The 12,444-nt window shown below is 43.0% G+C and overlaps 1 protein-coding gene across 2 annotated transcripts in view; it reads right to left on the bottom strand.

Annotated features, from left to right (window-relative positions):
- Positions 1-12,444, bottom strand: part of ARHGEF9 (Cdc42 guanine nucleotide exchange factor 9) — a 359,889-nt gene that overhangs the window by 181,418 nt on the left and 166,027 nt on the right. The window contains exon 3 of one of the 2 annotated variants that reach the window (XM_065900095.1): positions 2,900-3,079. In XM_065900095.1, the coding sequence (XP_065756167.1) occupies positions 2,900-3,079 (180 nt within the window). Of the gene's footprint in view, positions 1-2,899; positions 3,080-12,444 lie in introns of those variants that run through there. The other variant, XM_065900096.1, reaches the window with a different exon arrangement.

Consider the following 12,444-nt stretch of genomic DNA (forward strand, 5'->3'; position numbering starts at 1 on the left):
ACTGGTAAAATAGAATAGAATATTGGAGCTGGTATAATAGAATATTGGAGCTCTAACTTATGATTTAGGCTCTGTCATTAATGCTCCTGGTCTACTGTCACAGTCCTCAGTCTCGATATGTGTTATCTGATAGAGCAACTAGCCACATGTGGCTAATGAACACTTGAAATGTGACCAGTATGAATTGAGATGTGTATAGAAACACATCAGATTTCAAAGACTTAGTAAAATATATTATTAAAAAATTTATAGTGATATTATATTGTATCATAATATTTTAGATATATTAGGTTAAGTAAAATACATTAAATTAATTTCACTGTATCTTTTTAACTTTTTTAGTGTGGCTACTAGAAATTTTTAAATTATATTTGAGATTTGCATTTGTAGCTCACATTATATTTCTTTTTTTAAAAATATTTATTTATTTATTTATTTAATTTGGCTGTGTGGATCTTAGTTGCGGCATGCAGGATCTTCATTGTGGCATGTGGGATCTTTAGTTGCAGCATGAGGGCTCTTAGCTGCAGCAAGTGGGATCTAATTCCATGACCAGAGATCGAACCCAGGCCCCTGAATTGGTAGCACAGAGTCTTAACCACTGGACCACCAGGGAAGTCCCTCACATTATATTTCTATTGGACTATACTGGCCTAGGCCAAATCGTTCTCAACATCAAAGACTCTGATTTAACTAGCCTAGAGCCTGGGTTTTAGTGTTGTTGTTTTTTTTTTTTTAAGATTCCAAGTCAATTATTTCATTGTGAAGCCAGGATTGAGAACCACTAGGCTAGACTCTATACTATGCATGCCTGGCCCAGCCAGTGGTCTTCTCAAAGGTCAGCTTCAGCCCATCCAACAGGCTGCTGGGGCTGTGTGCTTGGAAAAACACTCCTCCTGGACTTGGATGTAGGAAAATCAATGCCAGTTCATTGATATTCTGAAGCTTGATTCTGTCATTCACCTCCTGGGGTCATTCTGCCTTGCTCAATATTTTGTCCCACCCCTTGAATTACAGTTTATTATGAAAATGACATTTCACTATAGGTGAAATACATGCAGATGTGGATGATTTTGTCACTGGGTGCAGTTTAATCCTTCTTTTAAAGGGGGGGCTGTCAGCCTAAGACACACAAGCTGTATGTGTACGGGGCCTCTTGTTAGTTCCAAAGGCCCATGGTTATTGATGTGTTCTTTCTAACTACCCCTGGGACCAGTTCATCAATCAACAAAGCTGAGCTTTGACACACAGCATGTGGAAACTCTGATGGAAGACTCCATATAGGTAGAGGAGAAAGGACTGGATATTTCATTAAGAAATTCTCAGGATAGAGGGAATGAGAGGCTATTTTGTCTACTTCCTTGCTTCTGAGCAGTGCCCTCACCTAAATTGCTCTAACTGGATAACAGTGCTTCCTACATTTGCAGCCCTCCAAGGAAAGAGGCCTCTTTCAACCACTATGAACAGCCTTGATACATAGACCTTATTGGAGTTAATAAGGTGGAGGTGGTGGTGGTGATGATGAGGATAATGATAATGATAAAGCAAGTTACCATTTGCTAAGTACCCACTATGTGCCAAGCACTGTGTCGGATTCTTTACTCACATAGTGATCTCATTTAATCCTCATAAAACGTCTCCTACTCCTATTTTTCAGATGAGGAAATAAGGCTCAGGAAAGATAAAAGTCTTGCCAAAAGCCACAGAGCTAGGAGGTAGTAAAGCTGAAACTGCATCTGCATCTCAGATTATCTGATTCCAAATGCCCTGCTCCTTCCTTCATGTCACACTTCTATCCTTCTTATCCTGAGACCCTTCATTCTCCAAGGGCCCAAGCCACTCTGATCTTTTGTTTGGGGTCAGGACTTCAGTCTTATATTACAAAAGAAACTAACAAAAGATGATAGGCTGTGGTAAGGATGGTCATAAGACATCCTGATGTGGCTTTGGTACTTGTATTGCCACAAATCTGTTTTAATGTACATTATTTAATTCACTGTGATATCCCCTGTCATGAAAGAATTGCCAACACCATTTTGCATACGGGGAAAATCAGAGCTCACAATTGCCAAACAGCTGATTCTAGCTCATACCTCCAAGGATGGCCAAGAGCTGGAACACCAGGCCAATGTTCTTTCCCCATTAGCATCCTGCTAATGGGTGACCCAGAGGAAGTGGAAACTGTTAGGGAGCCCCTTCCCAAGAGCCCCTTCTTTTAATGGCCAGGTTTTTCATGGTACAATGTCAAAGGGGTCAAGGCTTTGCCAGCACTATCAAGCTGCCTGCTTCCCACCCTGGACACATCTTAGTTCCCAGCCACCTTGCAAAAAGTAAGATTTGCAATGAGTAAACTCCAACCCCTGGGAGGGTAGAGAGCCCAGACGCTTACATTCACAGCTGTAGACAATCATAAGACAACACGCAGGGGTGTTCACACTTCCCTAAATGAGAGAAAGGGGGCAAAGGAAGCAGAGAGGAGTGGGGAGGGGAGAAAGAGGGTGGGAAGAGATCTATAAAAAGAAAGGATAAAATAAGAGGAGGCAAGGAAAAGAAAGAAAGCAGAAAAGAGAGAGAAGAAAGGTAAAATTTCACAGCAATATAGAGTTAAAAGCGTCTTCAAAACCATCAAGGCAAAAAGGAAAGTGATTTGTGCAAAGTCACAGTGGGTAGAAGGTGGGAGGCAGGAGGTGGGGATTGTTAAAATAAACAAGATATAAAAGTCTCAAAACTAGAAGGGCAAAGATTAAAGGAAGCCCAGGCCCTGGGTAGGTGACCAAACACATGGGGAAAAATGTGAGGAGCCACAAGAAGGGGAAGGAGGAGAACAAGGGCTGGTGAAGGGGAGGCCAGGGGCAAGTAGCCAAGGAGACAGGAGAGGAGAGTGAAGGCTGACACTCACCCTCACAAAGCTGGCAGGAAACCATCCCTCCTCATCGTCGATCTGGCCCCACCACCAATCCTTGTTGGAAGCATCCAAGACTTTGATGACGTCGCCAGCCTTAAATGCCAACTCCCGGTTGGCCATGGTGACGTGATCCCATACTGCCTCAGCACTAACGATGGAATCTCCAGTGATCAGCTTAGGAGACAAAATAAGAATGTGTTCAGTCCACACGTCTAGCTACCTTACTTGCCCCCCTCCCCAAATCTCTACTACTTATGGAAAAACTCACATATTAGTGATGAAGGGTAGGGTGACGGAGATGACATTGGGAGAGCAAGCTCCACTGGACTACAAGACAAATAATACTATCAACTCTCCATTAGCCAGTGGGTAGAATGACCCAGAATGTGTATATGGACTACACAGGCCTCATGATTTTATCCCTACTCAAGATCTCCTTCCCTAGAGAAGAAAAAGCTCCAATCCATTCTCCTTGGTACCTCGAGGCAGCCCTGGAGCTGGAATGGGCAGAGAGTCTGAAACCAATGGCTAAAATGAGGCTCGAGCATATTTGCTATAAATTCTCTGTGCTCCTCCCCCTTTCTTCTTCTTCTTTGGAACTGTCCAATTGAGAGTTGGTGATACATTATTTAATCCTACTGTACCCTACCCTCAGGAGTTACAGACCACAGCATTCCTCACATATAATGGACCCCAGTCCTGCAGCCTCCTGTTCTCACCCACACATGATGCTATCCAGAGAGGTCATGTGTTCATAGGTATGAAAGAATATGGTGTTCTGTGATGCCTTGCTCCCAAGAAACTCGACATTGTCACAGATTCACTCAGTGATTTAAACAACCACCCTGTAAGACACACAGGGAATCTAGGTTGACTTCTACATCTGATAGATGGCAAAACTGAACCATAAGCAAGTTAAGGGGTAAGCTCAGTTTCAGTCAGCAAGGCAGGGGCTATGCACAGAGCCTAACCTTGGTCCTTAGAATTTGTGGCCAGCAGGACTTGGCTCCACATAGCGCCAGGCAGACATCTATGCCACTGCCACATAAACATACACACACATATGTTCATGACACTTGTCTATGCACAGTGATGAGGATGGGTGTCGGGGAATAGTTAGTTTCTCTCTGGCTACCATCCTGACCACTGTGTTATGTATTCTTTTTCCCATAACTGGTTCCAGCCTGTATGGGTCATCAATCTTTCTGGCATTTGGAGGAACAATTTCCAGAATAGAGAACATATGTCCTGTCAGGCAAAGGACTCAAACATTCCCTCCCCAGAACTGAATTGCTGAACATGTCCTCTAGAAGTCATCTTTTCCATCAGCCTACTTTGAGGAAGGACCCCAAGGCAATTATGGCTCCACAAGACTGAAGTCAAAACAATTTAAAGATAACAGAGACAGAATATGGAGCATGCATCCTCTCACACAGGTCTGCCTTCCAACATACCAGCCAGAGAATAACCCTATGGTCATGATATTAATGTATAACACATCACACACAGGAGAAAACACATCACACACAGGAGAAAAAACACACACTGATCTTTTGACTTAGTTAAGGCATTCTGTTGGTTAGCTCCTGCATGAGGCATCCTTCATTGCTCAGGGGTCTAGCCATTGTGCCTTCTATAGAAGGCATAGAGAGAGCTCCTCAGCTTGGATGTAAAAGAGATTTCAAATAGGACCTTTTGTAATAACACCTTTAAAGTACCTCATGCTTTACTGTTCACAAAGTGTTTTCACATCTACTGCATCACTTGATCCTTACTGAATGAGCTGGATCTATTACCCATATTTTAAAGATAAGGAAACTGAGGCTCAGAGTGGTGACCTGGTCCTTTGGCCAATCACACATGTAATAAATTATGGAGCTCAGTCTTCTGACTGTATATGCACTAATACCTATCATGCCATACTACCAATGTTTACTAATAAGCTAAAATGAACTCACAGAACTCCATTGATAATATCATAAACAAGATGGCTACATTCTTCAACCCCAAAGAAAGAGACTTGGACAGCCACCTTCAGTTACTGGTGCCCCTAAGAGGAGATTTATTTATATGTTGAATTTGCTTTCTTCCAATTACACTAAAAGTCAATATCTTCTTGTTCTGGCCTCAGTGGAGAAGAAGAATTGCTGGTCACTGACCTCAATAAAATAAGTATTTACAGAGAAGTCTCCCCTCTCCTGCCAAAGATGGGTACCAACAGGGTGCTGCTAGAGCTCGATAAGCACATACAGGCCCAACTCAGAGCACCATGAGGGCTTATAGTCTAAAGATATATCATTGACTTTTTATCAAGGGTCAAAGAGTGATCTTGGAATCACTTACCAATGCTCTGCTCAGGACTCTATCTGTGATGCTGTTTGAATTACCCTAGTCCCAGTTCTGGCTGATTCCACTGCCTGTACTTTTTCTACAGTGCAGTCTTCTTTTGAGAGACTCCATGCTTGGATTCTCCCAGCAGCACTTGGCTCATTCTTGTCCCCATTTAGTCCAGTTGACATGCCTGGGCACTCAGGTCACAAAGTCCAGCTATGCCCTGGACAAGGCCAATCCCTGGATAGGACCTAGTGGCCACAAACCAACTGGCAAGCCTGTTGTCACTGCCTACTTGGAATCAACGACAGAACTAGGCAGCACTTCAAAGATCATCACCATTAATCCCTCATTTTATAGATCAGGTATAATATAGCAGGAGTGACTTGCCTAAGGTCACAAGATGGCCAGCCTAGTGAACCATTTTTTCCCCAACATAACACCATAGATAGAGAAGGTGGAAAAAGAACACTTGGATTTAAGACCTTGCTAAAGAAGGGATGATAAAGATGATAATATTAGCTAATATAGAGCACTAAATATATGTAAGGCACTATTCTAAGCACTTTACACACATCAACTCATTTAATCCTCACAGCAACCCTTTGAGGAAACACTATTATTATCCCTATCCTACAGACGAGGGAACTGAAGCTCTGAGAGATTAAATAATCTGCCCAAATTCAAACAGCCAATAAGTACTTAAGTCATAATTCAAATGCAGGCACAGTCTGGCTTTTATAGAGCCTCTGCTCTTATAAACTATGCTGCCTCTGAGTCTCACTTTCTTAATCTGTTAAGTGAGAATAATTCTACACCCCCACCTGATTCACAAGCTGTAAGACACTGAACCAAGAGTTGACAGATGTGTGTGCAGATAATGAGAGAAGGGCAATCCAGAAGGGGCTGGTAGGGCTCCTGTATTCTCTAGTCACAAGTGCAAGCAGGAATAAGGGAATGTTCTTCCCTATCTTCTGAGATGTTTTAAGTTTGGGCTGCTGGAAATTGGTTTTAAATCTCCCCTTTGTATACAGGATTGACTTTTAACTTGCTACAATTTTTCATAAATATGACTTTGCTCATCCATTTTCCACCCAACACTCATTGAGTGCATTCCCACTGTGTGCAGGGATCTGCTTACTGTGATTCAGCCACAGTCCTTACCTGAAGATCAAAGGCCCTTTGGGTACCAACAGTGAATGCCCTTCAAGCAGTATGCAAAGGTGGTTAAGGGCAAGCCAACCTAGCTTCCATTCTGGGCTTTGCTACTTTAGAAAGTAACAGTGACAATGGGAGGTGAGGAGTACAAGAGGAGCCACATAAATAAACCAAAATAGAACTGTCAGCATGTAAGAAGTACAATATCACAAAAGCCATGGACGAGACTTTCAAGCTATACAACCCTTGGTTTCAGTTTTTTCATATGCAAAATGGAGATATTAATACCTGCCTCACAGGCAGAATTGTAGAGAAGGTGAACTGAGTTCTGGATGTATAGTGCCTCATACAGTGCCTGGTATACTCTGGCCTAGTACAAGACTTCAGAGGAAGGATCATGTGTGGGCTATTGGACTCTAAAACAGTTTTATGGGGCACTGAAATAGGCCTTAAAGAAGAGATATGGGAACATATGTATAACTGATTCACTTTGTTATAAAGCAGAAACTAACATACCATTATAAAGCAATTATACCCCAATAAAGATGATAAAAAAAAAGATTGTTAGGATTGTTACAGAGTAGGGAACAAGAAAGGCAGAGTAAAGTGTCAAAGGTGAAGGCTATGGGAAATTTGATGGTAAATATGTAGTGGAGGTGGAAAGGGCTGGGAAGAGTGGGATTGAACCGCAGCTAGAAAGGTGGACTGGAGACCTGTTTGAAGGTATTTAGATCTCCTTTGAGTAAAAGGAGGAGGCCAAAGTTGATTTGGCAGAGGGAGTTCACTCCTAAGTGTGATCATTAAGGCATGAGGGTAAGTTATGAGGAAATGTTGGTTTTGGAAGGGGAGAAGAGATGACAAGTTTTCTCTTTGATATGCTGAATGTTGGGGGCCAGCAGGACATGCAGGTAGATTTGAAGTTCAAGAGAGATCAGGGGAGATAGTTATACAGGTTTGGGAGTCAATGGCCCAGAAGAAATTGTAGAAACCAAGGAAGTTTGCCCTGGAAGAAAGTGCTAAGAAAGAAGGCCAGAAACGTAGGAAAACAATAATGGGAGGAAAGGAAGAGAAGAGGAGCCAGAGAAACAAACCAAAATGGAGCTGTCAGAACATAGTTAGGATACCAAGGGGTGCAATCTCATAAAAATCAAGGACAAGAGTTTCGAGTAGCAGGAGCTGATCAAATTATCAAATCGTACAGAGCTACCTATAAGAGGAAGAAAGCCAAGAAAAGTCCATGTAGGAGTGGCTATATCAAGACTTAAGTTCTTTATTTCTTGTTTATAACTGGTTTATTCACACCCCCCCAAATTCCTAATTTCCCAACTATCCCAACTTCTTCATCTTGCAAGCCCAACACAAAGCCAGAAGGTGGTACTGGGTTACTCCAGCAAGGTACCCAAATAGCTCTTGGCCTTGGGACAGTGCTGATGTGACTTCTAAAATAATTCCCAATCCTCAGGGCATTTCGAGTACAGGACTAAATATAGGTTGGTTCTTGCTCAGACTTACCAGTGAGTGGGACATACAGTGTTCTGCATCCCCAAACCAAAGACACTTTTGGACATGAATAAGAAGATAAAGGGGGGAAGAGTCATAATATTGATATAATTCTTAAAGAAGGAATGATATCGGGCTTCCCTGGTGGTGCAGTGGTTAAGAGTCTGCCTGCCAATGCAGGGGACACGGGTTCGTGCCCCGGTCCGGGAAGATCCCACATGCCGCGGAGCAGCTAGGCCCATGAGCCATGGCCGCTGAGCCTGTGCGTCCGGAGCCTGTGCTCCGCAACGGGAGAGACCACAACAGTTAAGAGGCCTGCGTACCGAAAAAAAAAAAGAAGGAATGATATCCAATTCGTTTTTATCTATATTTCCCAGGAATTCTAATTTCAAATATTCTATCCCATTGTCCTACCCATGTGCCCTGACTTTTAACCTGGAAATATGATCACTGTACCCTGTAGGCATTGGGAGTTTGATCTCTTAGGCTGGTCTCTGATAAACAATGAGGAATGTGCCTACAGCTAACTTGGAGTGTCCAGTGGGCCCTTTCAGGAGGAAGGAAAGAAGGCAAGGAAGAAGGGAGGAAGAAAGTAAAACAGAGAGAAAGAAAGGGAAGGAGGGAGAAAGAGAAACTTACACTTGTTGCAAACATATGCCAGGCATTGGGTAAGAGACTTTCTTTTGTGATCTTAGTCTCTATGGCTCTCCAAGGTAAGCATTAACATCCCCATTTTTACTGAAGATAACCTGTGATATTACCAAGTAGCCCACAGTTACCCAGTTAGTAGGTGGTAGAGCAGATTTGAATCTCTAGTTGAGCTTATTGTATAGCTTTGCTTTTGCCCATCCCCAACGCTACCTGCCAAGATAGCAGGGAGAGAGGTCTCCCAGCTGGTTTCTCTCTCCAGGGAGACCAGCCCACTCTGTAAATGACCTAAAGCAGTAGTTCTCAATCCTCTAGAAAGCTTGTTAAAACACAGATTGCTAGGCCCCATGAGTCTCTTATTCAGTAGGTCTGAAATGGGGCTTGAGAACTTGCATTTCAGAAAAGTTCCCAGGGGATGCCTACGATGCTGGTTCAGGAATCACACTTGGTGAACCACTGCCCTAGAGAATCTTTCTAGCCTAGGCTTTAGCCGTGCCTCTCCTGATGCCTCATTCTTCCAAGGATCCCCATGCCACCCCCACAGGTCGGGCTCCCTGCCTGTCTAGGAGGCATTCCTCAGTGGTTGGTATGTCTGAGAATGGGTATTTTGGGTCATGTAAGGAGGATTCCCAATGCCAGGCCTTGCCAACACAGAAATAAAGCCCTCACCAGTTTTCCAGAGCTGTACCACTTGCCTTCCCCTTCATATTCTTGCCCTCTAGCTGAGCAATACCACCCCCAAAATAGTTGTTTAATTAGCCTGGGTGGCTGCCAGAAATACTAGAATTTTAATGGCAAGAAATAGAAGAGGGAAAGGTTAAAAAAAGTGTTGTTCAGAATAGCATATGTTCCAGTTGCCATGAAAGTAGCTGAGCCAGGCCTGCATTTTGAGAAGCTTCACAAGGGGACAAGGAGGGGTATGAAGGAGTTTTGCCTTTCTGTAAGGTTTTCTCAGTTGGTACCTGCCCCCATCCTCTCAGAAGGTCCCCTCCCTCAACAGCTAGGCATGGACAAGAGCAAGATTCCTTCCTTTGTTCCCTTTAAGCACATCTAAAATAGGCTGGGATTTTATTCTCTCTCCTGAATAAACTAGATGTCCTTTTCATATGGCCTTGTAAACAGACTCTGGTTATCTTGCCCAAAATGTTCAAGGACAACAATCTCACCCACTTCTGGAAAGATGTAAAGCAGACTGTTCCAACAACAGCGGGGAGGTACCAAAAGACTGGCTACTGGAGGAAGTTCTGCCAGTAACTCATTGAATCACCTTGGATAGGTCCATTTACCTGTCTCAGTTTCTTTATCCATCAAGCTACAGACTTGAATCAAATAGATGACTTCTCAAGTCCTTTCCAGCCCTGGCTTTCTATTGAGGGTAACACTTGAGCTTTGCAAGGACAGGAATTTCATTATTGCAGCTTATTTCTTCTCACCCATCTTTGTGCTTGCCAGTATGCTTTCTTTGCTCTCCACTCAGGAAAATGAGAACTTGGCACTGACTAGTCCCTTCTTGAATATAACTCACTCAGGCATTGTTAGTGACACATTAAAGCACAGGCCAGTCAGACTGGCTGGGAAAACTGAGGAATGGGTTTCCCACTTTGGCCCTTGACTGTCCTATTCAAAAGTCAATGGGGACATTTACTCTTTGTTCTCTCCATGTAGCTCCTCAGATAAATCATCTTTCTCATGACATTGGCTCTTAGTACCTCCAGTTCCATATTTCCCACTACCTGTTCCACATTTCCCTGGGGGCCTGCTACTGCCTCCAATAAAACATATGTAAAACTCATAATAAGGCCTCATTTCCCTCCTTCCTCATTTTTCCCATTTCTGATAACTTTTCTGGGTGTGCTGTTTCTTTCTTCTACATGTATCTCTCTCAGATATAACCCTTTATCTTCTTTTTCAATGCCTTATCCTAGGTCTGGCCCTTATCACCTCAAGTTGCCTCCCAACTGGCCTTCCTGCTACTCACAGGTCTCTTTCCTCCTCAAGCTACTCAATAATTGTACTTCACAAAACTTCTTTGCTGGTGCCATTATCCATGCTCAAGAAGCCTCAAGAACTCTCTACTGTCTATCTCTCAAAATTCTCCTTAATCTAGCCCCATCTATGGATCCAATCCTTGTCTTGAACCTGACAGGGACCTTCCACTCTAGTCAAACTGAGTCTCTTGCAGGCAGATAACTCCTACCTCTGTGCCTCTGATTCAGCCATTCCCTTGGCCATGGTTAAGTGTAGGGACACTGGAGCTATGCTGCCTCTTCCCTGCTGTAGGATCTTGGCCTACCTGCTCCTTAATCCTGTCTCTGATGACTCCAGCCTGTATTTTCTCTCCCTTGACTCTTTCACTAATTTCTACCTAGGATAAGAAGAAGATATTAGACAATGTGGAGTTATTCAAGTTATCAACCAGGGTGTTATTCTTCAGACTGTACACTTGTGAACAGTAAATCTAAAACATCTGCTTAATCTTTAATGAACAACATTGTTTTTAGCCTCTAAAGTTCTATGACCAGAGCCCTAAAGCCAGGCAAGCTCAGAGGAAGAACACAGCAACAGAGTGAGCATTTCTGTTCAGGTTGCAGAATATTCTATGGGGCCAAAGAAATTGTTTGCATAACATGTACCAGGTGGCCTATAGGCCAATCCATTGCCGGTAGGATTTATGACCAGGCGGCTTCTGGGGTGGGCTGGTTTTTGCTGAAGATCTTTGCAGATGCTCAGTGGGCATCAGGGAAAGAAGAAGAGATGTCAGGTAAGAAAAAACAACATGAATTTTAAAAAAAATCATAAGGATTGCTTTTTTTTCCCCCTGTGACTTAATAGTTCACACTTAGCTAGTTTCAGCTTTAATCAGGGTATTGCTATCACCCATAACTAAATAATTTCATTTCTGAGCAGAATAATTAATGCATTTAAGTGATGATGGCTCTAAATGCACTAAAAGGAAATATGCAAATGCTGTCACTTTTCATGATATGATCATCTTTTTCCTAGTTTGGGCATGTGATTTGTGAGTCATTAGGCGTTGGCTTTCTTCAATATCTCATTGTACCATCCATTTTTCATTTTAATAAAATGAAGGTTGGCTTTAGCCACACCTGGGAAACATGAACCCCAGATAGGCTGGCTTGATTTGAAAGGTGATCATAGATGCAGGCCGCTCAGCAAGAGCAAGACAGACCACCTCATCCAGACGCCAATGTCACAAGCCAACTCACACCTGTCAGCCACTAAAAGCTTGGGAAACCCAGGCAAGCATCTTAAGATATGAAGCCATCCAGGACATTTTCTCATTCATCACAGACTAATAACAAAGGATAACACCTCTTTCTAAACCTCTTCCAAGAAAAGTTACAAAGTGATCTCAGCTATAACGGTGACCAAACATATGAAGGTAAGGGAAGTTGCTTGTTTGGTGTAGACCTTAGCAATGGACTTTTCTGGTATGAAACTTCAGCCACTAGCTCAACCTAATGGGCCCAGGAGTTTCTGAAGTAAGACCCAGCTGCTGCCCCAAAGTTCAAGACGTTAAGAGTTTGGTCTTGTTGAAGGAAAAAGTCCTTTAGAGAAAATGCAGTCAACTGGGCCAAGTATTGCACAGATCAGAGAGAAGAAATGTTTCCAGACCACCAACCATGATACTGTTGGCTGGAGAAGTCTCCCATACTAGAATAGTTCCCAACCTGATAAGCATCAGCTTGCACCTTCAAAGCATCTTGGGAATAAAAGTTAGTCAAGCTGTTTTGGATTATTTTGGCACTATTCAGGTGCCTCTGATTCATTACACCAGTTTCTTGATTTGTGGTCCCCAGACCTTCTGCTCAGAATCATCCCAGCATTTTTAACAAGCAGCCCAAGTGATTCTAAATCATATATCATACTGAGACCAAGAG

This window comes from Phocoena phocoena, chromosome X, assembly GCF_963924675.1.
Source record: "Phocoena phocoena chromosome X, mPhoPho1.1, whole genome shotgun sequence".
Lineage (NCBI taxonomy): Eukaryota > Metazoa > Chordata > Mammalia > Artiodactyla > Phocoenidae > Phocoena > Phocoena phocoena.